This window comes from Moschus berezovskii, chromosome 12 (genome assembly GCF_049115385.1).
Source record: "Moschus berezovskii isolate FMDL1 chromosome 12, NW_MosBer_1.0, whole genome shotgun sequence".
NCBI lineage: Eukaryota > Metazoa > Chordata > Mammalia > Artiodactyla > Moschidae > Moschus > Moschus berezovskii.
The window spans coordinates 2,998,362-3,024,604 of record NC_142471.1 but is presented as its reverse complement, the minus strand read 5'-3'; the positions used below and the strand labels follow the sequence as shown (position 1 = coordinate 3,024,604).

General features: G+C 39.5%; 1 protein-coding gene across 1 annotated transcript in view; it reads left to right on the top strand.

Annotated features, from left to right (window-relative positions):
- FMN2 (formin 2) overlaps nt 1-26,243 on the top strand; it is a 363,411-nt gene that overhangs the window by 276,040 nt on the left and 61,128 nt on the right. The window contains exons 19-20 of the mRNA XM_088842479.1: nt 181-273; nt 23,784-23,835. Coding sequence (XP_088698605.1) covers nt 181-273; nt 23,784-23,835 — 145 coding nt within the window. The remainder of the gene's footprint in view (nt 1-180; nt 274-23,783; nt 23,836-26,243) is intronic.

The window sequence follows — 26,243 nt, the reverse complement described above, 5'->3', positions numbered from 1 at the left end:
TTTAAATTTCTTTTTATAATCCGCTTAAGTGAAGCCTTTATAATAGGCTTCTTTCGACATCATTGGATGCTGACATTTGTCAGTTATCATGGTTAACAGGATTTCCTAAAACAATTTTTAATTGTTTTAATGCACTGTTAGCAGTGTGACATTCTGAACACTGTCTCTCTTTAATTTCAGCCTGTGAAGTTGAAGCGGGGAAAGTTTACCAAGTGTCCTCAAAAGAGCATATCCAGCCTTTCAAAGAAAACATGGAACAATTTATTATTCAAGGTAAATTCTGAAAAGATGCTGCACTTCCCTCCCTGCTCAGCAGAAAGGTAGAAGGCATTTTGAAAAATAGACATTGGTTTAAAAGGGATTATTTTAACATCACAGAAAAATAAATGATGTTGTATCATGAATCACACAGTTGTGACAGACAAGCAATTAGCTAAATATGCTGTTTTGTGGATAATATTATTATTGTTTTTTAATGACAGTAAATACAGTAGTTATCAGTCAAAATGGCATATACTTATAAAGACATTATAATTTTTATGCTTTTTGTAATAGAAAGTTAGATACTTTTTAAAGTTTTATCTACACATGCAACTTCAGTTCAACTTGGTATTTGCTTTATTGAAATATTGTGCTACAAAACAAAGTACATTGACGATTTTCTGATCTTTAAAACATTATATTCTATTTTTATAGGATGTGTAAATACTGGATATTTAACACGTTTTCCCCAAGGACCATAAAAGCTTTATAAATATTATATTCTTGATTCTTCCTATATTCCTATGAAATAAGCTGTGGAAAATTTCAAGCAATATTAAAGGAACAAAAAAAATTTAATAGGAGAAATCTATTGCTGTTTGAAATCCTTGAAACATGATTATATCAGAAGACTCACTACTCCACACATTTCTGCTTTGGAGTGTTGCATATCTTCTGAAGATCAGATCTGTGTGGAGCTGTGCTCTGGGGAGGCTCTCCTAGTTTAGGACCTCTCCAGAGACTGATGTGGCCTGAGACTGAAGTCAAGCAGTGCTCTGAAGACTGGCTTCCTCTTCTGTCATTTCACAGGTTGTTCAGGTGTCTGTAATGATGATAACCCAGTGAATGAGTTATACTGGGATTTGACTAAACATTAAGCACAGCTCTTTTTTAAACAAGACGATACCATTTAATCATTTAAATTAATTGTGATCTTAGAAACAGAAGTTTGGTCCATCATATACCAGAGTGGTTGTCATTTTCATATCCTCAGGGCCTCATAGCTGAGAACAGAAAGTCTGCTCACTGATTCCTAAATAGACCTTGACTGAAATCCATGTTCTGTAGTCACATGTTAGAGGATCCTGTCAGCTCACTCCACTCTTAATGGTGAAGGAAAGTGAATCTTGGTTTTTCGTCCAGTGGGCCTTTAGGATCAAGAGCCTGTAATTTTATGGAATATTCTTTTTTGCTTATGGGTAAAAAGGAGTCCTTAACTCTATAACTCATTAAAAAAGAAGTCAAGCAATTTGCTAGATTTCACATCTAAAACATTAATGAGTGTGTGATTCATATAGTTGTTCACATTATATGTGATTATATTGTATAATATTCTGAATCTGTATTTTGTAGATCAAGTGCTGAATTCTTCTTTTGACTCCATCTTTTTGAATGAAGAGCAAAATTGTGTTTTTGCGACCCAGGTAGAATATAGAAATTGTGCTTATAAATCATACGTGATCAGCCATATCTAATCTTTCAAAATCATTATGATGATTCCAAGGTTGTGTGAGGCCCTCAGAATTTGCCCAGTAGCTCACTTGGGTGGGAGACCATATCCCTTCAGACTAAATGGATAGGGATCTATTCATGTTTTACTGGTCTTCTGTATTGTATCCCCTTTATTATGAAATTCAGGAGTTAGTAATTCTTCTGCTTCTCCATGGCTTCATGGTCAAAGAAACAATGACTCTTGTAAAAATAATACCTTTTTATCCTTATAGATATGAAATGCTTCACCTTATTACCGTTAGGTTAATCCTCATTGAATCGGACATGAGTGAGTGACTTTCACTTTCACTTTTGAGCTTCCCTAGTGGCTCAAAATAAAGAATCCACCTGCAATGTGGGAGACCTACGTTCCATCCCTGGGTTGGGAAGATCCTCTGGAGAAGAGAATGGCTGCCCACTCCAGTATTCTGGCCTGGAGAATTCCATGGACTATACAGTCCCATGGGGTCACAGAGTCAGACATGACTGAGTGACTTTCACTTTCAGTCCTTATTATGTGAATCTTTTCTTCATATCTCTTCGTCAAGCACCTTCAATTAGCCTTTTATTTCTTCTCTGGTTCTCTTCATGTGTCCTATGATTTAAAAAATTTTTGAACAGCTATTTGCCCAGACATTCTTTGGGGTACTGAGTCACAGCAGTGAATAAGAAAATGTTTGTGTCTTAGTGGGCATTACATTGTATGCTATCTGGAAGACAGATGATGACAACAGCAAATCCTTAGGAAAAACTTATATAGATCAAATGTGTCTAAAATGTAGAAGAAAGCAAAAGTCTAGCTTTAAACACGATTGCTCATGAGCCTGTGTTCAATGACATATAGTGAAAAAATGAATTTCAAAATACATTTCTCTAAGAATACGGCCAATTTTGGATCCCATATTTTTTCTAGTTTTCAGGACAAAATTCTAAAATTAAATCTATACACTAAAAATGTGTTACATTATATATGCCAAATCTTTGTTTATAATTATGCCTTCTTCAGTAATAAAACCATTTTCTTACATTAACCTGTGTGCTCAGGTTACTTTACATGGGTATATTCTTTCTTTTTTTAAATAGTCCATCAAAGACTTTTCAATGTGCTTCATTTCCTAAAGCTAAAGTCTCTCTCAGACAATCCAAGAGCCTATATCCAGTGCTAACCAAACATTTAAATTGCATTAGCTCTCATAGTATAATAGAGACCTCTCTTAACCATACTCTAAGAGCCTCTGAGTCCATCTGGTCCAATTATCCATTGATCCACCACCATTTGCACTCCCTATCTTTCCAGTTCTACTCAAGACAAAACTTCATGGCCTTTACTTAAACACCTCTTTGGGAATGTCCCTTACCTCTGCTCTGAAATAGACAGATTTAGGGAGTTGAGTCCTGCTGCCATAAGGCAGATATTGATTGTAATGGTGCCAGCTAAGTGCCATCCCTTGGAGAACTGAGAATGTAGCATGAATAAATAATATTCAATTATTTATTATACAAATACTGTTCTGAGCACACACACACACCCCAGTTTTATATTTCTTGTGACATTTAACCATTCTCTGAGATTGTATCATTTATTTGTCCCCAAACAGTGTAAGGTCCATTAAGAGAGCACTTTGCTCTGCTTCTTGCTGTGTCCCTACACCTAGAAAAATGCCTGGAGTATAGTATACAGCATGCTGCTCACCAGACAAAAGCCCAACAACCCTCATTCAGCCTATATTCACACCGGGGTAGCTCAATGTTTGTTTCTTGACAGGATGACTGTTGTTATACAACAGTGACTGCTGTCACCTAAGTCATGCCAGAGACCTGCTGCTGGAATTCACTTCTCAGCAGTCCTGTAATGTTTCCCTTGCAAGGTTAGTTTTCCCAGTTTCCCAGAGACCTGCTGCTGGAACTCACTTCTCAGCAGTACTGTAATGTTTCCCTAGCAAGGTTAGTTTTCCCAGTTTCCCAGTTTCCCAGAGACCTGCTGCTGGAATCCACTTCTCAGCAGTACTGTAATATTTCCCTTGCAAAGCGAGTTTTCCCAGTTTCTGAGATTTGTTTCTGTCTTCTCCTCTTGAACCTCCACAATCTTCCTGTTCACTTACCTATTGCTCTAATGATAATCTCACTTCATTAACAGTCAAAAGAATAAGATCACGGCATTCAGTTCCATCACTTCATGGCAAATAGATGGGGAAAAAAATGGAAAGAGTGACAGTTTTTATTTTCCTGGGATACAAAATCACTGCAGATGGTGATTGCAGCCACAAATTTTAAATACACTTGATCCTTGGGAAAAAAAAGTTTATGACAAACCTAGACATCCACCAGACATGCAAAAATGGACTAGTTCCAGATTGGGAAAGAAGTGCATCAAGGCTGTTACGTTGTCACCCTGCTTATTTAACTTATATGCAGAATACATCATGTGAAATGCTGGGGTGGCTGAAGCAGAAGCTGGAATCAAGAATGCTGGGAGAAATATCAATCACCTCAGATATGCAGATGACACCACCCTTATGGCAGAAAGTGAAGAAGAACTGAAGAGCCTATTGATGAAAGTGAAAGAGGAGAGTGAAAAATCTGGCTTAAAACTCAGCATTCAAAAAACGAAGATCATGGCATGCAATCCCATCACTTCATGGCAAATGGATGGGGAAACAATGGAAACAGTGATAGACTTCATTTTCTTGGCCTTCAGAATCACTGCCGATTTTGACTGCAGCCATGAAATTAAACGACGCTTGACTATGACCAACGAAGACGGCATATTAAATAGCAGAGACATTACTTTGCTGACAAACGTCTGTCTAGTCAGAGCTGTAGTTTTTGCAATAGTCATGTATGGATGGGAGAGTGGACCATAAAAAAACAACAACAACAACAAACTTGAGCACTGAAGAATTGATGCTTTTGGACTGTGGTGGTGGTGAAGACTCTTGAGAGTCCGTTGGACTGCAAGGAGATCCAACCAGTCCATCCTAAAGGAAATCAGTCCTGAATATCCATTGGAAGGACTGATGCTTAAGCTGAAGCTCCAATACTTTAGCCACACGATGCGAAGAACTGACTCATTGGAAAAGATCCTGATGCTGGGAAAGATTGAAGTCAGGAGGAGAAGGGGAGGGCAGAGGATGAGATGGTTGGATGGCATCACCGACTTGATGGACATGAGGGCTCCGGAAGTTAGTGATGGACAGGGAGGCCTGGCATACTGCAGTCCATGGGGTTGCAAAGAGTCAGATATGACTGGCTGATCTGAACTGAGACATCGTATTAGAAAACAGAGTCATCACTTTGCCAATAAAGGTCCCTATAGTCTAAGCTATGGTTTTTCCAGTAGTCATGTACAGATGTGAGAGTTGGACCATAAAGAAGGCAGAGTAAGGACCATAAAGATCGAGGGCAGGAGGAGAAGGAGGCAACAGAGGATGAGATGGATGGCATCACCCACTCAATGGACATGAATTTGAGCAAACTCCAGGAGATAGCAGTTCGTGGGTTTGCGATGAGTCAGACATGATTTAGCAACTGAACCACAACATACTCTGGTGAGAAAATAGACTCTGTTGTAAAGCTTCTCCCACGCCCACCTATCATTGCATCTGCAAACCTGGCTGAGGACCTTAGGCTTTGCCTTGAATTTGGGAGAGCAGAGACTTAAAGATATAAGAGAGGGTACACTGACAGCCTAGGGGCCATCTAAGGGGAGGCTGCCCAGACTTGGAGGCAGTAGGCCACTTTGAAGATTGTTTGGTTATACTGTTAGAGAGGCAAGGGGACCTGTAACAGTTTGTATGGGAACAGTCACAGTGCTGGAGACAAGGTATATTTGAGGGATATTAACAACATAGAACAGAAATCACTTGCTGACCAAATGAACATAAAGGTGATAGATGGTGTCCAGATTTCAGGTTTCAATGGCTTGTTGAGTCACAAAAATAGAGAAAAGAAATCCTGGAAAAGTTTTGAATGGGTAGTATAATCACGTTGCTGCTGCTGCTGCTGCTAAGTCACTTCAGTCGTGTCCGACTCTGTGTGACCCCATAGATGGAAGCCCACCAGGCTCCCCCGTCCCTGGGATTCTCCAGGCAAGAACACTGGAGTGGGTTGCCATTTCCTTCTCCAATGTGTGAAAGTAAAAAGTGAAAGTCGCTCAGTCGTGTCCGACCCTTAGCGACCCCATGGACTACAGCCTACCAGGCTCCTCCATCCATGGGATTCTCTAGGCAGTAGTACTGGAGTGGCTTGCCATTGCCTTCTCCGATAATCACGTTAGGTGGACGCATAGGTGAATGTTCCCACTAAGCAGGTGTCTGTATGCAGAGGATGTGGGAGAGGAGCCAAGATGCAGGATTGCACATCACAGGCCAGGTGATTATTTAGTGCATGTGATCACCTAAGAAGATAGGAAAATAGATTCTAGGGTAGAATTCTGGAGGAGAATACAGTTACAGGATGAACAGGAGAATCCCCAACAGGTGTTAGTAGTCAGACAGGTGGAAAAAATATGAGAGAAGCTATTGTAAGGGAAGCCAGAGTGAGGGATACTTCAGAAGTGGGGAATGATAATAGTGGTACATGCTCTTGAATGAAACATTTCTCTTGGATTGGTATAGGCAGAAACCAGTTCTCAGAGGTTTTTACATTGAAGGGAAGTGAGAAAGTAGAGTGCAACTCTGCAGTGACTTTAAAAGTTATTGTTGGGGAAGGAACAAGATGGCGGAGGAATAGGACAGTGAGACCACTCTCTCCCCCACAAATTCATCAAAAGAACATTTGAACGTGGAGGAAAGTCCACAAAACAACTTCTGAATGCTGGCAGAGGACGTCAGGCACCCAGAAAAGCAGCCCATTGTCTTCGAAAGGAGGTAGGAAAAAACATAAAAGATAAAAAGAGAGACAAAAGAAGTAAGGACGGAGCTCTGTCCTGGGAAGGGAGGCTTTAAAAAGAGAGAAGTTTCCAAACACCAGGAAACACTCTCACTGGCGAATCTGTGGCGAGCCTTGGAAGCTCAGAGGGCCACATAACCCTCTCTTTTTTTTGAGATTTTTTTAAAACCCACAGATTACCCGCCAAACGGTAACTCCCAGCAGAGAAGCAGCGCAGACGCCTGTGTATGCCATTAGCAAGCGGGGGCTGGGCAGGGAGGAGCCGGCCGACTGGGCTTGAATGCCGCGAGAACAATTTGAGAGAACTGGGGAGAGCAAAGCAGACTGTGGGATAGCTTCCCCATGAAAAGGCGGAAAGCTCTAACCTAAGGCTCGGCCAGCCCTGCTCACAGAATAAAGGACTGAGCAGAGTGAGTGGGCTGCGGTTGGCCCATCCCCCATCCCCCGCCGAGACAGGCAGGGAGGTCAGCCAGAGCCAGAGGGGGCAACCGCGGCCCCAGAAAGGCATCTGATACAAACTGCAGACAGGCTTGTTGCTAATCAGGACTTCTTGGGCTCGGGCCGGTCGATATCCCCCTGAGAAGGTGCACCGGTTGTACACCCAGAAAACTGAGTGGTGGGGACTGGGGAGGTGATAAGTCGCAGAGACCGCGCTCACCAAACACTTGGTCCCCTGAGCTGCTTGGACCAGGGAAGGCACAAAACGCAGGCCCAACCAAGTCTGCGCCTTTGTGGAGTACCTGAGAACCTGAACTTGAGCCGCTCAGACCTGGGAAGTGCATACAACCCGGCGCCGGCCTCGGACAGTTCCCGGCAGAACAACCTAGAGCCTGTGCAGTGTAGACTGGGACAGCATACGTGCTGTGAGCGGGGACAAACCCAGTGTGGCTGAGACGCTGCGAGCACTCCCACAGATGCCAGAGATAATGTCTGCAGCGTTCCTCCCTTCCCAGAACAGGACTGAACAACTGAGCCTTAAAAAGTGTCCAACCACCCCCTAGCATCAGGGCGGAAATTAGACACTGAAGAGACCAGCAAACAGAAGGTAAAATAGAGGGAACCACCTTGGAAATGACAGATAGAGACATCTAGAGGCTACTCCAAGAATAAGACCAAAAACCAGAGGCAAGAGGCTTAAGCCCGAATCCTGAGAACACCAGAGAACTCCTGACTCCAGGGAACATTAATCGATAGGAGCTCATCAAACGTCTCCATACCTACACTAAAACCAAGCACCACCCAAGGGTCAACAAGTTCCAGAGCAAGACATACCACGCAAATTCTCCAGTAACACAGGAAACTAGCCCTGAGCTTCAATACACAGGCTGCCCAAAGTCACTCCAAACACACTGACATCTCATAACTCATTACTGGACACTTCATTGTACTCCAGAGAGAACAAATCCAGCTCCACCCACCAGAACACCGACACAAGCTTCCATAACCAGGGAACCTTGACAAGTCACCTGTCCAACCCCACACACAGCGAGGAAACTACATAATAAAGAGAACTCCACAAACGGCCAGAAGAGGGAAAGGCCACCCCAAGCAAAGCAATATAAGCAAGATGAAGAGGCAGAGAAATACCCAGCAAGTAAAGGAACAAGATAAATGCCCACCAACACAAACAAAACAGGAAGATATAGGGAATCTACCTGATAAAGAATTTCGAATTTTGGTGGTGAAAATGATTCAAAATCTTGAAAGGAAAATGGAGTTATGGATAAATAACCTGGAGAAAAGGATTGAGAAGATGGAAGAAAGGTTTAATAAGGACTTAGAGGAAATAAAAAAGAGTCAATATACAATGAATAATGCAATAGATGAGATCAGAAACACTCTGGAGGGAACAAATAGTAGAATAACAGAGGCAGAAGACAGGATAAGCGAGCTAGAAGATAGAATGGTAGAAATAAATGAAACAGAGAGGAAAAAAGAAAAACAAAAGAAATGAGAACAATATTAGAGACCTCTGGGACAATGTTAAACGCTCCAACATTCGAATCATAGGAATCCCAGACGAAGAAGACAAAAAGAAAGACCATGAAAGAATACTTGAGGAGATAATAGTTGAAAACTTCCCTAAAATAGGGAAAGAAATAATCACCCAAGTCCAAGAAACCCAGAAAGTCCCCAAAAGGATAAACCCAAGGCGAAATACTCCAAGACACATATTAATCAAATTAACAAAGATCAAACACAAAGAACAAATATTAAAAGCAGCAAGGGAAAAACAGCAAATAACACACAAGGGGATTCCCATAAGGATAACAGCCGATCTTTCAACAGAAACTCTTCAGTCCAGGAGGGAATGGCAAGACATAGTTAAAGTGATGAAAGAAAATAACCTACAGCCCAGACTACTGTACCCAGCAAGGATCTCATTCAAGTATGAAGGAGAAATCAAAAGCTTTACAGACAAGCAAAAGCTGAGAGAATTCAGCATTACCAAACCAGCTCTCCCACAAATGCTAAAGGATCTTTTCTAGACAGGAAACACAGAAAGGGTGTATAAACTTGAACCCAAAGCAATAAAGAAAATGGCTACGGGATCGTACTTATCAATAATTACCTTAAACGTAAATGGGTTGAATGCCCCAACCAAAAAACAAAGGCTGGCTGAATGGATACAAAAACAAGACCCCCATATATGTTGTCTGCAAGAGACCCACCTCAAAAAGAGGGACACATACAGACTGAAAGTGAAGGGCTGGAAAAAGATATTCCGTGCAAATAGAGACCAAAAGAAAGCAGGAGTAGCAATACTCATATCAGATAAAATAGACTTTAAAACAAAGGCTGTGAAAAGAGACAAAGAAGGAAACTACATAATGATCAAAGGATCAATCCAAGATGAAGATATAATAATTATAAATATTTATGCACCCAACATAGGAGCTCTGCAATATGTAAGACAATTACTAACAAGTATGAAAGGGGAAATTAGCAATAACATGATAATAGTGGGAGACTTTAATACCCCACTCACACCTAACAATAATGCAATAATAGTGGGAGATTTTAATACCCCACTTACATCTATGGATAGATCAACTAAACAGAAAATTAACAAGGAAACACAAACTTTAAATGATACAATAGACCAGTTAGACCTAATAGATATCTATAGGACATTTCACCCCAAAACAATGAATTTCACCTTTTTCTCATGCCCACACGGAACCTTTTCCAGGATAGATCACATTTTGGGCCATAAATCTAGCCTTGGTAAATTCAAAAAAGTTGAAATCATTCCATGCATCTTTTCTGACCACAATGCAGTAAGATTAGATCTCAATTACAGGAGAAAAACTATTAAAAATGCCAACATATGGAGGCTGAACAACACGCTGCTGAATAATGAACAAATCATAGAAGAAATCAAAAGAGAAATCAAAATATGCATAGAAATGAATGAAAATGAAAACACAAAACCCAAAACCTCTGGGACACTGTAAAGGCAGTGCTAAGGGGGAAGTTCATAGCAATACGCGCACTCCTCAAGAAACAATAAAAAAGTCAACTAAATAACCTAACTCTATATCTAAAGCAACTAGAAAAGGAAGAAATGAAGAACCCTAGGGTCAGTAGAAGGAAAGAAATTGTAAAAATTAGGGCAGAGATAAATGCAAAAGAAACAAAAGAGACCATAGCAAAAATCAACAAAACCAAAAGCTGGTTCTTTGAGAAGGTAAATAAAATTGACAAACCACTAGCCAGACTTATCAAGAAACAAAGGGAGAAGAACCAAATCTATAAAATTAGAAATGAAAATGGAGAGATCACAACTGACAACACAGAAATACAAAGGATTATTAGAGAATACTATCAGCAATTATATGGCAATAAAATGAATAACCTGGAAGAAATGGGCAAATTCCTAGAAAAGTACAACTTTCCAAAACTGAACCAGGAAGAAATAGAAAATCTGAACAGACCCATCACAAGCACGGAACTAGAGACTGAAATCAGGAATCTTCCAGCAAACAAAAGCCCAGGTCCAGGCGGCTTCACAGCCGAATTCTACCAAAAATTTAGAGAAGAGCTAACACCTATTCTACTCAAACTCTTCCAGAAAATTGCTGAGGAAGGGAAACTTCCAAACTCATTCTATGAGGCCACCATCACCCTAATCCCAAAACCTGGTAAAGATCCCACAAAAAAAGAAAACTACAGGCCAATATCACTGATGAACATAGATGCAAAAATCCTTAACAAAATTCTATCAGTCAGAATCCAACAACACATCAAGAAGATCATACATCATGACCAAGTGGGCTTTATCCCAGGAATGCAAGGATTCTTCAATATCCGCAAATCAATCAACGTAATACACCACATTAACAAACTGAAAAATAAAAATCATATGATTATCTCAATAGATGCAGAGAAAGCCTTCGACAGAATTCAACATCCATTTATGATAAAAACCCTCCAGAAAGTGGGAATAGAAGGGACATACCTCAACATAATAAAAGCTATATATGACAAACGCACACCAAACATTATCCTCAACAGTGAAAAACTGAAAGCATTTCCCCTAAAGTCAGGAACAAGACAAGGGTGCCCACTCTCACCACTACTCTTCAACATAGTTCTGGAAGTTTTGGCCACAGCAATCAGAGCAGAAAAAGACATAAAAGGAATACAATTTGGAAAAGAAGAAGTAAAACTTTCACTGTTCGCTGATGACATGATCCTCTACACAGAAAACCCTAGAGACTCTACCAGAAAACTACTAGAGCTAATCAATGATTACAGTAACGTTGTAGGATATAAAATCAACACACCGAAATCCCTTGCATTCCTATACACTAATAATGAGAAAATAGAAAGAGAAATTAAGGAAACTATTCCATTCACTGTTGCAACGAAAAGAATTAAATACTTAGGAATATATCTACCTAAGGAAACAAAAGACTTGTACATAGAAAACTATAAAACACTACTGAAAGCAATCAAAGAGGACACTAACAGATGGAGAAATATACCATGTTCATGGATTGGAAAAATAAATATTGTAAAAATGAGTATACTACCCAAAGTAATTTATACATTCAATGCAATCCCTATCAAGCTACCAACGATATTTTTCACAGAACTAGAACAAATAATCTCACAATTTGTATGGAAATACAAAAAACCTCGAATAGCCAAAGGAATCTTGAGGAAGAAAAATGGAACTGGGGGAATTAACCTGCCGGACTTCAGGCTCTACTACAAAGCCACAGTCATCAAGACAGTATGGTACTGGCATAAAGACAGAAATATAGATCAATGGAACAAAATAGAAAGCCCAGAGATAAATCCACGCACCTATGGACACCTCATCTTTGACAAAGGAGGCAAGAATATAAAATGGAGAAAAGACAGTCTCTTTAACAAGTGGTGCTGGGAAAACTGGTCAGCCACTTGTAAAAGAATGAAACTAGAACACTTCCTAACACCATACACCAAAATAAACTCAAAATGGATTAGACAGCTAAATGTAAGACCAGAAGCTATAAAACTCCTAGAGGAGAACGTAGGCAAAACACTCTCTGACATAAATCACAGCAGGATCCTCCATGACCCACCTCCCAGAATATTGGAAATAAAAGCAAAAATAAACAAATGGGACCTAATTAAAATCAAAAGCTTCTGCACAGCAAAGGAAACTATAAGTAAGGTGAAAAGACAGCCTTCAGAATGGGAGAAAATAATAGCAAATGAAGCAACTGATAAAGGATTAATCTCCAAAATATACAAGCAGCTCCTGCAGCTCAATACCAGAAAAATAAATGACCCAATCAAAAAATGGGCCAAAGAACTAAACAGACATTTCTCCAAAGAAGACATACAGATGGCTAACAAACCCATGAAAAAATGCTCAACATCCCTCATAATCAGAGAGATGCAAATCAAAACCACAATGAGATACCATTTCACACCAGTCAGAATGGCTGCTTTCCAAAAGTCTACATGCAATAAATGCTGGAGAGGATGTGGAGAGAAAGGAACCCTCTTACACTGTTGGTGGGAATGCAAACTAGTACAGCCACTATGGAGACCAGTGTGGAGATTCCTCAAAAAACTGGAAATAGAACTGCCATATGATCCAGCAATCGCACTCCTGGGCATACACACTGAGGAAACCAGAATTGATAGAGACACATGTACTCCAATGTTCATCGCAGCACTGTTTATAATAGCCAGGACATGGAAGCAACCTAGATGTCCATCTGCAGACGAATGGATAAGAAAGCTTTGGTACATATACACAATGGAGTATTATTCAGCCATTAAAAAGAATACATTTGAATCAGTTCTAATGAGGTGGATGAAACTGGAGCCTATTATACAGAGTGATGTAAGCCAGAAAGAAAAACACCAATATAGTATACTAACGCATATATATGGAATTTAGAAAGATGCAAATGATAACCCTGTATACGAGACAGCAAAAGAGACACAGATGTATAGAACAGTCTTTGGGACTCTGTGGGAGAGGGTGAGGGTGGGATGATTTGGGAGAATGGCATTGCAACACGTATGTTGTCATATGTGAAACGAATCACTAGTTCAGGGTCGATGCATGTTATAGGATCTCGGGGCTGGCATGCGGGGATGACCCAGAGGGAGGATAAAGGGAGGAGGGAGGTGGGAGGGGGGTTCAGGAGGGGGAACTTATATAAACCCGGGGCGAATTCATGTCAATGTATGGCAAAACCAACCAATATAATATTGTAAAATAATTTGCCTCCAATAAAAAATAATTATTTATGCTTAAAAAAATTAAAAAAAAATAAAAATAAAAAAAAAGTTATTGTTGGACAAGTATAAGTGATACGTGAGCATTTGACTTACTGTTTAATTGAAATCACTGCAGTTAGCTTTCTCTGATTCATACCAACATATGTGATAATTTTATTTTTGTGCATTGTTAGAAAACTAATTGGTAATCTCGAGATGCTTATGCATCATTTATTTATTTTAACTTTATTTATGCAGCTTTAAGTGCAGTTGATTTCTCATGTTATGTTAGTTTCTGCTATACAGTTAAGTGAATCAGTTATACATATATCTACTCTTTTTCAGATTCCTTTCCCGATAGGTCATTACAGAGTATCGAGTTGAGTTCTCTGTGCAGTACAGAATGTCTTTTTGGTTATCTGTTTGTTGGTTTCTGTTTGTTGGTTACGTATTTGTTGGCTGTCTATCGTAGCATGCATATGTCAACCCCAATCTTCCAGTTTATCCCTCCTCCCCATTCTTATGGACTTCCCTGGTGGCTCAGATGGTAAAAAATATGCCTGCAGATTTTTTGATCCAGGGTTCGATGCCTGGGTCAGGAAGATACCCTGGAGAAGGGAATGTCAACCCATTCCGATATTCTTGCCTGGAGAATTCCATGGACAGAGGAGCACAGCGGGCTACAGTCCATGGGGGTCACAAAGAATCAGATCTGACTGAGCAGCTAACACTTCCCATTCCTCTTGGTAACCATGAAATTTTTTTTGTGTGTTTTGTTTTCTATGTCTGTGACTCTGTTTCTGTTTTGTAACTAGGTTCATTTGTACCATTTATTTTACAGTCCACGCATAAGTGGTAATATATGATATTTGTGTTTGTCAGATTTGCTTCACCGCAATGGCATTATTTCATTCTTTTTATGGCTGAGTAGTATTCCATTGTATATACATACACGTACCACACCTCCTTAATCCATTCGTCTATTGATGGACATTTAGGTTGCTTTCATGTCCTGGCTTTTGTAAATAATGTTGCAATGAACATTGGGGTGCATGCATCTTTTTGAATATATGGTTTTTTTCAGATATATTTGCAATCATATGGTAGCCCTAGTTTTAGTTTTTAAAGGAACCTCCACACTGTTCTCCAAGTGGCTGTACCAATTTTACATTCCCATTAACAGTGTGGGAAGGTTTCCTTTTCTCCACACCTTTGCTAGCATTTATTGTTTGTAGACTTTTAGATGATGGCTGTTCCAACTGGTGTGAGATGGTAGCTTATTGTAGTTTAGATTTGCATTTTTTTTTAATAATGAGCACTGTTGAGCATCTTTTCATGTGCCTCTTGACCATCTGTGTGTCTTTCTTTAAGAAATATCTATTTAGATCTTTTGCCATTTTGGAGTTGGGTTGTTTGTTTTCTTTTACATTGAGCTGTGTGAGCTACTTGTATATTTTGGAGATTAATCCCTTATCAGTCACTTCATTTGCAATATCTTCTCCCATTCTGTGAATTGTCTTTTTGTTTTGTTTATGGTTTCCTTTGCTGTGCAAAAGCTCTGAAGTTTAATTAGCTTCCATTTGTTTATTTTTGTTTTCATTTTCATTTCTCTAGGAGGTGGATCAAAAAATATCTTACTGTGATTTATGTCAGAGAGGATCTGCCTGTGTTTTCCTTTGAGAGTTTTATAGTGTCCAGTCTTACATCTAAGTCTCTGATCCATTTTGAGTTGATTTTTGTGTTTGGCATTAGGGAGTATTCTGCTTTCATTATTTTACATGTAGCTGTCCAGTTTTCCTAGCACCACCTATGGAAGAAACTGTCTTTTTTCCATGATATGTTCTTGCCTCTTTTGTCATGGATTAGGTGACCATAGTTGTGTGGGTTAATCTCGACTTTCTATCTTATCCCATTGATCTATATTTCTGTTTTTGTGCCAACACCACCCTGTTTTGATGACTGTAGCTTTGTAGTGTAGTCTGATGTCAGGGAGCCTGATTCCTCCAGTTCTATTTTTCTTTCTCAAGATTGCTCTGGCTGTTCAGAGTCTTTCATGTTTCCATACAAACCGTAAATTCTTTTCTTCTAATTCTGTGAAAAATGCTATACTTTCATAGGGATTGTATTGAGTCTGTAGATTGCTTTGGGTGGTATGGTCATTTTGACAACATTGATTCTTCCAATACAAGAGCATGGTATATCTCTCCATCTGTTTGTGTCATCTTCGATTTCTTTCATCAGTGTCTTACAGTTTTTGAAGTACAAGTCTTTTGCCTCCTTGGGTATGTTTGTTTCTAGATATTTTATTCTTTTTGACATGATGGTAAATGAGATTCTTTCCTTAATTTCTCTTTCTGACCTTTCACTATTAGTGTATAGGAATGCAAGAGATTTCTGTGTTTTAATTTTGCAGCTTGCAACTGTACCAAAGTCATTGATGAGCTCTGGTTTTCTGGAAGCATCATTAGCATTTTCTATGTATAGTATCATGTCATCTGCAAACAGGACATTTTACTTCTTTTCCTTTTTTATTTTTATTTTGAAATTTAAAAATATTACTATATGTATTTTTGGATATATTATATTTCATATAACTTATTTTATATATAATAGAAACATAGCATATTTATGTACATACATATGCACACATACATATAATTTTGCACATTTTATATTCATTTATAACACAAGATAAATATAGTCTCATTATTTGCCATAATTATGTTCTACAAGGTTGCCGCAAACACTGAATTAGTGAGTACTGATCCACTGTTCCTAGCAGTAAAGACAGTTCTTCAAGCCTCTGGTCACATTTTGGTCTCATTTCATCAACCAACCAAAGTACAATCTTGCTTTATGTGTGTTCATGTTTGAATACACCTTCTTTACTATGCTGCTAGTTCATCAATATCAAACTCACAGCCAAGTCTGACTGCCCCTGAGTGAAGCTTACCAAACACATATATTTTCTCCATAAGGCACACCATAGCCTCCTCAGGTTTAGGGCACTAGATAGCTCTGCACCTCCATGCTGTGGACTGTTTAAAAAGAGATTACCAGAAAAGAAGGAGGTAAAAAATGCCAAACTATGTCCCAGTAGACTGAGAAAAGGACACTTGTACAGTATGAGACTTGGAATAAAGCAGGGCCAAACTGTATTCAGCCTTAACCAGGAACATGTGTCTGGTGACTCAGACTTTTCAATGTTCTGCATACATCTGTGAGTAACTACAAAAGCACTGCAGTTATTTATTTTGAAGTTAAAATCAATCGTAATGAGTTGGCAACTTCACAAATACAGAATCCATGAATAACGAGGATCACCCTTGAAAGATTATTTATGTATAACGTAAATAAGGTCAAGTGTGTATACATGTGAAATACTGGGGTCGATGAATCACAAGCTGGAGTCAAAATTGCTGGGAGAAATATCAACAGCCTTGGATATGCAGTACGATACCACTCAAATGGCAGAAAATGAAGAGGAACTAAAGAGCCTCTTGATGAAGCTGAAAGAGGAGAGTGAAAAAGCTGACTTGAAACTCAACATTCAGAAAACCAGGATCATGACATCTGGTCCCATCACTTCATGGCAGATAGAAGAGAAAAAAATGGAAACAGTGACAGATTTTATTTTCATGGGCTCTAAGACGTGATACTATACATAGAAAATCCTACTGATGCTTCCAGAAAACCAGAGCTCATCAATGAATTTGGTAAAGTTGCAAGTTACAAAATTAATACACAGAAATCTCTTGCATTCCTATATACTGCCAACAGTGACTGCAGCCATGAAATTTAAAAGATACTTGCTTCTTGGAAGGAAAGTTATGACAAACCTAGACAGCATATTAAAAAAGAAAGACATCACTTGCCGACAAAGGTCCGTTTAGGCCAAACTATGGATTTTCCAGTAGTCATGTACCAGTGTGATATTTGGACCATTAAGAAGGCTGAGTGTCAAAGAATTGATGCTTTTGAATTGTGGTGCTGGAGAAGACTTTTGAGAGTCCCTTGGACTGCAGAGATCAAACCAGTCAATCCTAAAGGAAATCAGTCCTGAATATTCATTGGAAGGACTATTGCTGCAACTGAAGCTCCAATGCTTTGGCCACCTGATGTGAAGAGCCAACTCATTGGAGAAGACCCTGATGCTGGGAGAGATTGAGGGCAGAAGGAGAAGTGGGTGGCAGAGAATAAATTAGTTAGCTAGCATCACCAACTCAATGGACACGTATGTGAGCAAACTCCAGGAGATAGTGAAAGACAGAAGAGCCTGGCATGCCGCAGTCCACAGAGTCGCAAAGAGATGGACATGACTCATTGGAAAAGACCCTGATGCTGGGAAAGATTGAAGGTGAGAGTAGGTGGTTGGATGGCATCACCAACTCGATGGACATGAGTTTGAGTAAACTCCGGGAGTTGGTGATGGACAGGGAGGCCTGGCATGCTACAGTCCATGGGGTCACAAAGAGTCACAACTGAGTGACTGAACTGAACTGAACCAGTCTGATCAACTACAGCTTTTTGAATCCTGGCAAAACCATTACATTTGAGAAGTATGCTCAGCAAATCAATGAGATGCTCCTAAACCTCCAGTGCACACAGCTGGCATTGGTCCACAGAAAGGGCTTAATTCTTCTCCATGACAATTCCTGACCACATGTTGTACAACCAGTGCTTCAAAATTTGAATAAATTGAACTATGAAGTTTTGCCTCATCTGCCATATTCACCTGACATCTCACCAACCAACTTTCACTTCTTCAAACATCTTGACAACTTTTTACAGGGAAAATGTTTCCACAACCATCAGGATTCAGAAAATGATTTCCAAGTGTTCATCAAATCCCAAAGCACAGATATTTATGCTTCAGGAATAAACAAACTTATTTCTTGTTGGCAAAAAGGTGTTGATTGTAATGGTTCCTATGTTGATTAATAAAGATATATTTGAGGCTAGTTATAATAATTTAAAATTCATGGTCTGAAACTGCAATTATCCACTCCAGTATTCTTGCCTAGAAAATCCCGTGGACAGAGGAGCCTGGTGGGCTGCTGTCCATAGGGTCTCACAGAGTCATACACAACTGAAGCGACTTAGCATGCATGCATACATTGGAGAAGGAAATGGCAACCCACTCCAGTGTTCTTGCCTGGAGAATCCCAGGGACAGGGGAGCCTGGTGGGCTGCTGTCTATGGGGGTTGCACAGAGTCGGACACGACTGACGCGACTTAGCAGCAGCAGCAGCAACCTAATAAAACACACAGTTGGTCTAAGATTTTGGTCACTGCATGTAATTAATTTGCTGCTGCTGCTGCTAAGTTGCGTCAGTCGTGTCCGACTTGGTGTGACCCCATAGACGGCAGCCCACCAGGCTCCCCTGTCCCTGGGATTCTCCAGGCAAGAACACTGGAGTGGGTTGCCATTTCCTTCTCCAATGCATGAATTAATTTGAGTGTTCCCTAAATGAATGGCAAAGTTATCTAAAAAATACCTTAAATTTTGCTACCTTAGTAACATTTTAGTTTGATCGGTTTCATCCTCACAATCTAAAGAAACACATCCTGCATTTGTCACTAAGTTAACATCTTGTATGTGCATGCTAAGTCACTGCACTCATGTTAGACTCTGTGTGACCCTATGGACTATAGCCCACCAGGCTCCTCTCTCTGTGGGATTCTCCAGGCAAGAATACTGGACTGAGTTACCATGCCCTCCTCTAGGGACCGAACCCATGTCTCTTACGTGTCCTGCATTGGAAAGCATGTTCTTTACCACTCACATCACCTGAGAAGCCCAAGTTAACATCATAAGTGTGCTTAAAAGATTGTGATAACAAAATTTTGATGGTGTTTTTCTGCAAGCAGTGTGTTGAGAAATGGCAGTTCAGTGTCTCCAGAAATCCGAATTGCATCCCAAGTTTCCAGAAAATTTTTTATTTCTTTTTTTTTCTTTTGGTTGCATTGGGTCTTAGCTGTGGCCTGTGGGATTTTAGTTCCCTGGCCAAGGATTGAACCCGTGTCCCTTCATTGCAGGGTGGATTCTTAACCACTGGACCAACAGGGAAGTTACAAGTTTTCTATTTCTAAGACTGCCCTACAAAAGAGAATAATCTGTCATAGTACTTTATCAAAGCTGATAACAGCAGAGAAAACAACTCCTTTTAGCTTCAAAATCATGTTTAAAAAAATGGAAAACAGAGTAATTTAAAGTATTTCCTGCTATTCCAATTTGGTTTTATGGTTGTAATATGGCTATTAGGTTTGGACAGAGAGCCTATTTTTGTGTTATTCCTTTAGTAAAAATCATTCTTCTGCCACATTGAAGTGTCTATTCAGTAAAATTTGCTCGTACATTGAAGCCAAAGCTGTTTTAATATACATCACAAGGAATCATTATAAATAACTGAAACTCACTTCATTCCACTCACAACTAGTTAGGGTCTTATATTATATCAGTTCAGTCAGTTCAGTTCAGTCACTCAGTCGTGTCCGACTCTTTGCGACCCCATGTCACTAACTCTCGGAGTTCACTCAAACCCACCTCCACCGAGTCGGTGATGCCATCCAGCCATCTCATTCTCTGTCGTCCCCTTCTCCTCTTGCCCCCAGTCCCTCCCAGCATCAGAGTCTTTTCCAGTGAGTCAACTCATCGCATGAGGTGGCCAAAGTATTGGAGCTTCAGCTTTAGCATCAGTCCTTCCAATGAACACCCAGGACTGATCTCCTTTAGAATGGACTGGTTGGATCTCCTTGCAATCCAAGGGACTCTCAAGAGTCTTCTCCAACACCACAGTTCAAAAGCATCAATTCTTGGCGATCAGCTTTCTTCACAGTCCAACTCTCACATCCATATATGACCACTGGAAAAACCATAGCCTTGACTAGACGGACCTTGGTTGGCAAAGTAATGTCTCTGTTTTTTAATATGCTATATAGGTTGGTCATAACTTTCCTTCCAAGGAGTAAGCGTCTTTTAATTTCCTGGCTGCAGTCAGCATCCGCAGTGATTTTGGAGCCCCACAAAATAAAGTCTGACACTGTTTCCACTGTTTCCCCATCTATTTCCCATGAAGTGATGGGACTAGATACCATGATCTCAGTTTTATGAATGTTGAGCTTCAAGCCAACCTTTTCACTCTCCTTTTTTACTTTCAGCAAGAGGCTTTATAGTTCCTCTTCACTTTCTGCCATAAGGATGGTGTCATCTGCATATCTGAGGTTATTGATATTTCTCCCGGCAATCTTAATTCCAGCTTCTGCTTCTTCCAGCCCAACGTTCCTCATGATGTACTCTGCATATAAGTTAAATAAGCAGGGTGACAATATACAACCTTGACATACTCCTTTTCCTATTTGGAACCAGTCTGTTGTTCCATGTCCAGTTCTAACTGTTGCTTCCTGACCTGCATACAGGTTTCTCAAGAGGCAGGTCAGGTGGTCTGGTATTCCCATCTCTTTCAGAATGTTCCACAGTTTCTTGTGATCCACACAGTCAAAGGCTTTGGCATAGTCAATAAAACAGGAATAGATGCTTTTCTGGAATGCTCTTGCTTTTTCCATGATCCAGCGGATGTTGGCAGTTTGATCTCTGGTCCTCTGCCTTTTCTAAAACCAGCTTGAACATCTGGAATTTCACGGTTCACGTATTGCTGAAGCCTGGTTTGGAGAATTTTGAGCATAACTTTACTAGCGTGTGAGATCAGTGCAATTGTGCTGTAGTTTGAGCATTCTTTGGCATTGCTCTTCCAGTCCTGTGGCCACTGCTGAGATTTCCAAATTTGTTGGCATATTGAGTGCAGCACTTTCACAGCATCATCTTTCAGGATTTGAAATAGCTCAACTGGAATTCCATCACCTCCACTAGCTTTGTTCGTAGTGATGCTTTCTAAGGCCCACTTGACTTCACATTCCAAGATGTCTGGCTATAAGTGAGTGATCACGTTATCGTGACTATCTTGGACGTGAAGATCTTTTTTGTACAGTTCTTCTGTGTATTCTTGCCACCTCTTCTTAATATCCTCTGCTTCTGTTAGGTCCATACCAAAAAGCTGTTAAGTGTCTGTTTTCTTTATCTTCATATAATGTTGAAGCATGATGCAATAGCAGTTGGTGTATTCAGTTAAATATTATTATGTGCTGTATCACTTTAGGATTTCAAGAGCTTGAAATCCAACATTTTCAAAGAATATTTATGTAGCCCCTACTAATTATTGCGGGCACTATGCTAAATATTTTGTATATGTTAACATATTAATCTATTTGCCTAAGATTCTGTGTGTGTCAGTCACTCAGTTGTGTCCGACTCTTTGTGACCCCTTGGACTGTAGCCTGCCAGGCTTCTCCATCCGTGGGATTTTCTAGGCAAGAATACTGGAGTGAATTGCCATCTCCTTCTCCAGGGGATCTTCCCGACCCAGGGATTGAACCCGGGGCTTCCCTGGGGGCTTAGCGGGTAAAGAATCCACCTCAGTGTGGGTGATCTGGGTTCGAACCCTGGGTTGGGAAAATCCCCTAGAGAAGGGAATGGCTACTCACTCCAGTATTCTGACTGGAGAATCCCATGGACCATATAGTCCATGGGATCACAAAGAGTCAGACATGACTGAGTAACTTTCACTTTCTTTCTCCTGCATTGCAAGGAGGCTCTTTACCGTCTGAGCCACCAGGGAAGCCTAAGATTACAAAGCTAATTTCAGAGGCAGAATCAGAATAGAATACGCGTCACTGGAATCTCATTCTAGGATGTTTTAAATTTCATAAATCATTTACTTGCTGCATCTAGAATAGTCCAAAAATTTTCTTCCTTTCTTAGTCTTAAATTCTTTATTTTACAAGAGAAAAAAATGATTCAAGGGCATTTGGAAGAACATCCTTCCTGAAAGTGCTATGCATTGTGTTGCTTTGTTGTTTTCTCTTAAACTTTTCTGTAGTTCTAGAATTACTTCTGAAAACAAACCATTTTCATACAGCAGCCCAAAGCAGATTTTGTAAGAAAATGGGTTAACATTGGAGACTTTTCAAAGTGAAGTCATGGAACATCTATCCTGTTTCTTAATATGGCTAATGATTGACCTGTAGCTTTATGTAAGCATTCTAAAAAACCAAAAGGGAAAGGGGAAACATACCTCTGCTACCATCTCCCAGGGTCACTGGTAAATTCAGGCAGTCCTGCAGAGGGCTGCATAACACTCTGCATGGCTTTGCAGATGCGTGCAGACCTTCAAACAAACCCTGTCTTGAGGTTGTGAAACAACAGCTGAAGCTGACAACTGTTTATGTCGTGATGCAGTCACTGACATTTCCCAAGTGGCCACAGGTTTGATTTCACGCCCAGTTCCAATATTTATAATCATTTTGCCCTGCTCCTTTCTGTCTTTTAATTTTGCCAAATGGCTGCAAGTGTGCCCCCAAAGGAAATGATTATGAAAACACAACTTCTTTCACTAGTTCCAGGGTGGTTTTTTCCTTTCATTTTTAAAATTTTTTGTCCAGTAGTTCAGTGATTTTCAAACTGTGTGTCACAGATAATTAGTGAAGAATGAAATGAATTTAATGGGTCACTGCTACATTTTGAGATCTAGTGGAATAGACTAAAAATATTATTAAAAGCATTGTAAGAAATGGGAGTATTTTCTAAACTTTTGTGCCAAATATGTGTGTATGTATATAAAGTAATACATAAATTCCTAGAATGCTTACTGGACAGTTAAAGTCATTGACATACTTACTTTATGTGATGGGAGTTTCTGTGTTATTTTAAACAATTTAAAAATAGTGATGTAATCCCTTTCCCAAATAAGATCTTTGGGTTTGTGTCCAGCTACCATTCTTTAATTTTAGACAAATCTAGTAGCAAATCAGTGGGTGCAATGTCATGTCATCACTTGAAGTTAGGAGAAAGTATTAGTATTTTATCTTATGTCTGCATAGAAGTCAGCTCTGGATCTACTCAATTGTGATCTGATGTGGAGAGCACTGGTAAAGATCATTACATATCTTTACTATTTAGGGTTTTTTTGCTTTTCAGACCTTTGCTTGAGAGAATTGTTTTCAACTAATTATTGGCATTTAAATCCTTGACAGACAAATTTGATGTGAATATCAAGTTATCTGGTATTTTATTTTCTCAGGTTAATGTGACTAATTTAAAGAAATTACTTAGAAAGTAGTATTAACTTAATGAAAATTAAATATAACCTATTCAATCATATTTATTCATAGATTTTAAATAAAATTCTGTAATTTTATGTTCCAATAAAATTTTTAAAAAATAAAAATAAACTTTTGGTGGAGTACATTAGCTTTAATGTATTAAAATATATTTCATATTATTTGATCTATTTTGTTTGAGATGGTTATAGCTGTTTATCATATCTCATCTATTACTTTTCTTGCATTTTCAGCTAAAATTGACCAAGAAGCAGAGGAGAACTCACTGACAGAGACTCATAAGTGGTGAGAAATTACTTTCTTTTAATATTTGTTCTCAGAGAAGGTTTATAAAGCACTTAATGTGCTTCATCTCAAGGAGTCAATCATTAGCTCAGTTTTTATTTGCAAGCATAAAAGAAACAGTGTACTTTAATTATACATTGGATTTCTGACTTTTATTTTATAATTCTGGATGATATATAAACCTGTTACATCAAATTATTGTGACAAGATAGCTTATTAACACCTTCTATTTAGAATAGGTTTTAGGGCTGTGGAAATACACCAGAAAGGAAGACAGCAGGAAACTATTTCAAGAAAAAGTGTGAAGGGTATGGTTATAGGACATGAGTTTCCATGTGCAAAAGCAGAGTTCAGGTGGGCCCCCTGAGTTCCCCTTGCATCACTCTTACTCTCACAGTAGAGGTTTGCCATCATCAGTTCAGTTCAGTTGCTCAGTTGTTTTCTGGCTCTTTGCAACCCCATGGACTGCAGCATGTCAGGCTTCCCTGTCCATCACCAACTCCCAGAGTTTACTCAGACTCATGTCCATTGAGTCAGTGATGCCATCCAACCATCTCATCCTCTGTCCTCCCCTTCTCCTCCCGCCTTCAATCTTTCCCAGCATCAGGGTCTTTTCCAAAGAGTCAGTTCTTAGCATCAGGTGGCCAAAGTATTCAGTTTCAGCTTCAGCATCAGTCCTGCCAATGAATATTCAAAACTAATTTCCTTTAGTATCGACAAGTTAGATCTCCTTGCAGTCCAAGGGACTCTTAAGAGTTTTCTCCAACACCACAGTTCAAAAACATCAATTCTTTGGCGCTCAGCTTTCTTTATTGTCCAACTCTCACATACATACATGACTACTGGAAAAACCATAGCTTTGACTAGATGGAACTTTGTCAGCAAAGTAATGTTTCTGCCTTTTAATATGCTGTCTAGGTTTGTCATAGTTTTCCTTCCAAGAGCAAGCGTCTTTTAATTTCATGGCTGCAGTTACCATCTGCAGAAATTTTGGAGCCCCAAAAAAGAAAGTTGTCACTGTTTCCACTGTTCCTCCATCTATTTGCCACGAAGTGATGGGATTGGATGCCATAATCTTCATTTTTTGAATGTTGAGTTTTAAGCCTGCTTTTTCACTCTCTTTCACTTTCATCAAGAGGCTCTTCAGTTCCTCTTTGCTTTCTGCCATAAGGGTGGTGTCATCTGCATATCTGATGTTATTGATATTTCTCCTGGCAATCCTGATTCCAGCTTGTGTTTCATCCAGCCCAGCATTTCACATGATGTACTCTGCATATAAGTCAAGTAAGCAGGGTGACAGTATACAGCCTTGACATACTCCTTTCCCAATTTGGAACCAGTCTGTTGCTCCATGTCCAGTTCTAACAGTTGTTTATTGACCCGCATACAGATTTCTCAGGAGGCAGCTAAGGTGGTCTGGTATTCCCATCTCTTTGAGAATTTTCCCAATTCCTCAGATAGAGAGAGAGATTGATAAGGAATTCGCTCACAGCTGCCTGCCTTCATTTTTTAAATGGTTATCGGTTATCCCTCCATCGTGATTTTAGTCTGTCATCACAGCAGAGCTGGCCTTCCTCATTATCCTCTGCAGTTGACCCTGTATTGGGGCAGTGGTGTTCTTATAACAAGACATTTAGTTTTACTTTGCACCTCACCAGAGACCAAGTGACAAATTGGTGGGAGGTGTATGTGGTATAATTTCTAGAACAAGTTGAGAGTCATTTACAGACTGTGATAGCTGAGTTGGGCTATAAATGTCCTGGGCATCTTTTCTACACCAAAAGAGAAGGTCCCCAAAGGTTTTGAGGCCATGTGTTGTGTATTCCCACCAAGGTTGCTATGAAGAAAGGAGGCCAGTGAGGTGCCAGGGCCCTGACGGTCCATCTTGAATGGCACCTGGGAAACCACACCATGTGCCTAGACCAGCTTCCTTAGCCTTCCTTCACCATCCAGGGTTGTAGGGATGGAATACCTTGGTTTTTTGTAGTATGCATAATTTTTTCAAGTGTGAACAGTACGAGATCTTACTAGAAAAGCATATTCACATGAAAATGTGTTGTAAACTGCACAAACTTGTCTTCAGCTTGCTTTAAAGGGAATTTTACTCATTTGTGTTTATATTTGACTACTTAGAAAATAAAAAGCCTTGACTCTTATTCGTTTTAAAATGGATAGTGAACTCTTCTCAACAAATTAGTCAGGATTCTTTTCTGCGGTGGAATATTATTTTTCCAGGTCATTTTATGATTCACTAACTAAATGAAAGTAGTCAAATGGTTAGTATTTCTAACTAAGAAATGGTTAGTAAGCTTTTAAAGCAAATCAAATCATTTTTATATTCCATTTCTTATCATAATAGTATTATGTGCTAATTTTGTCTTTTTATTCATACAATTTTACTATCAATC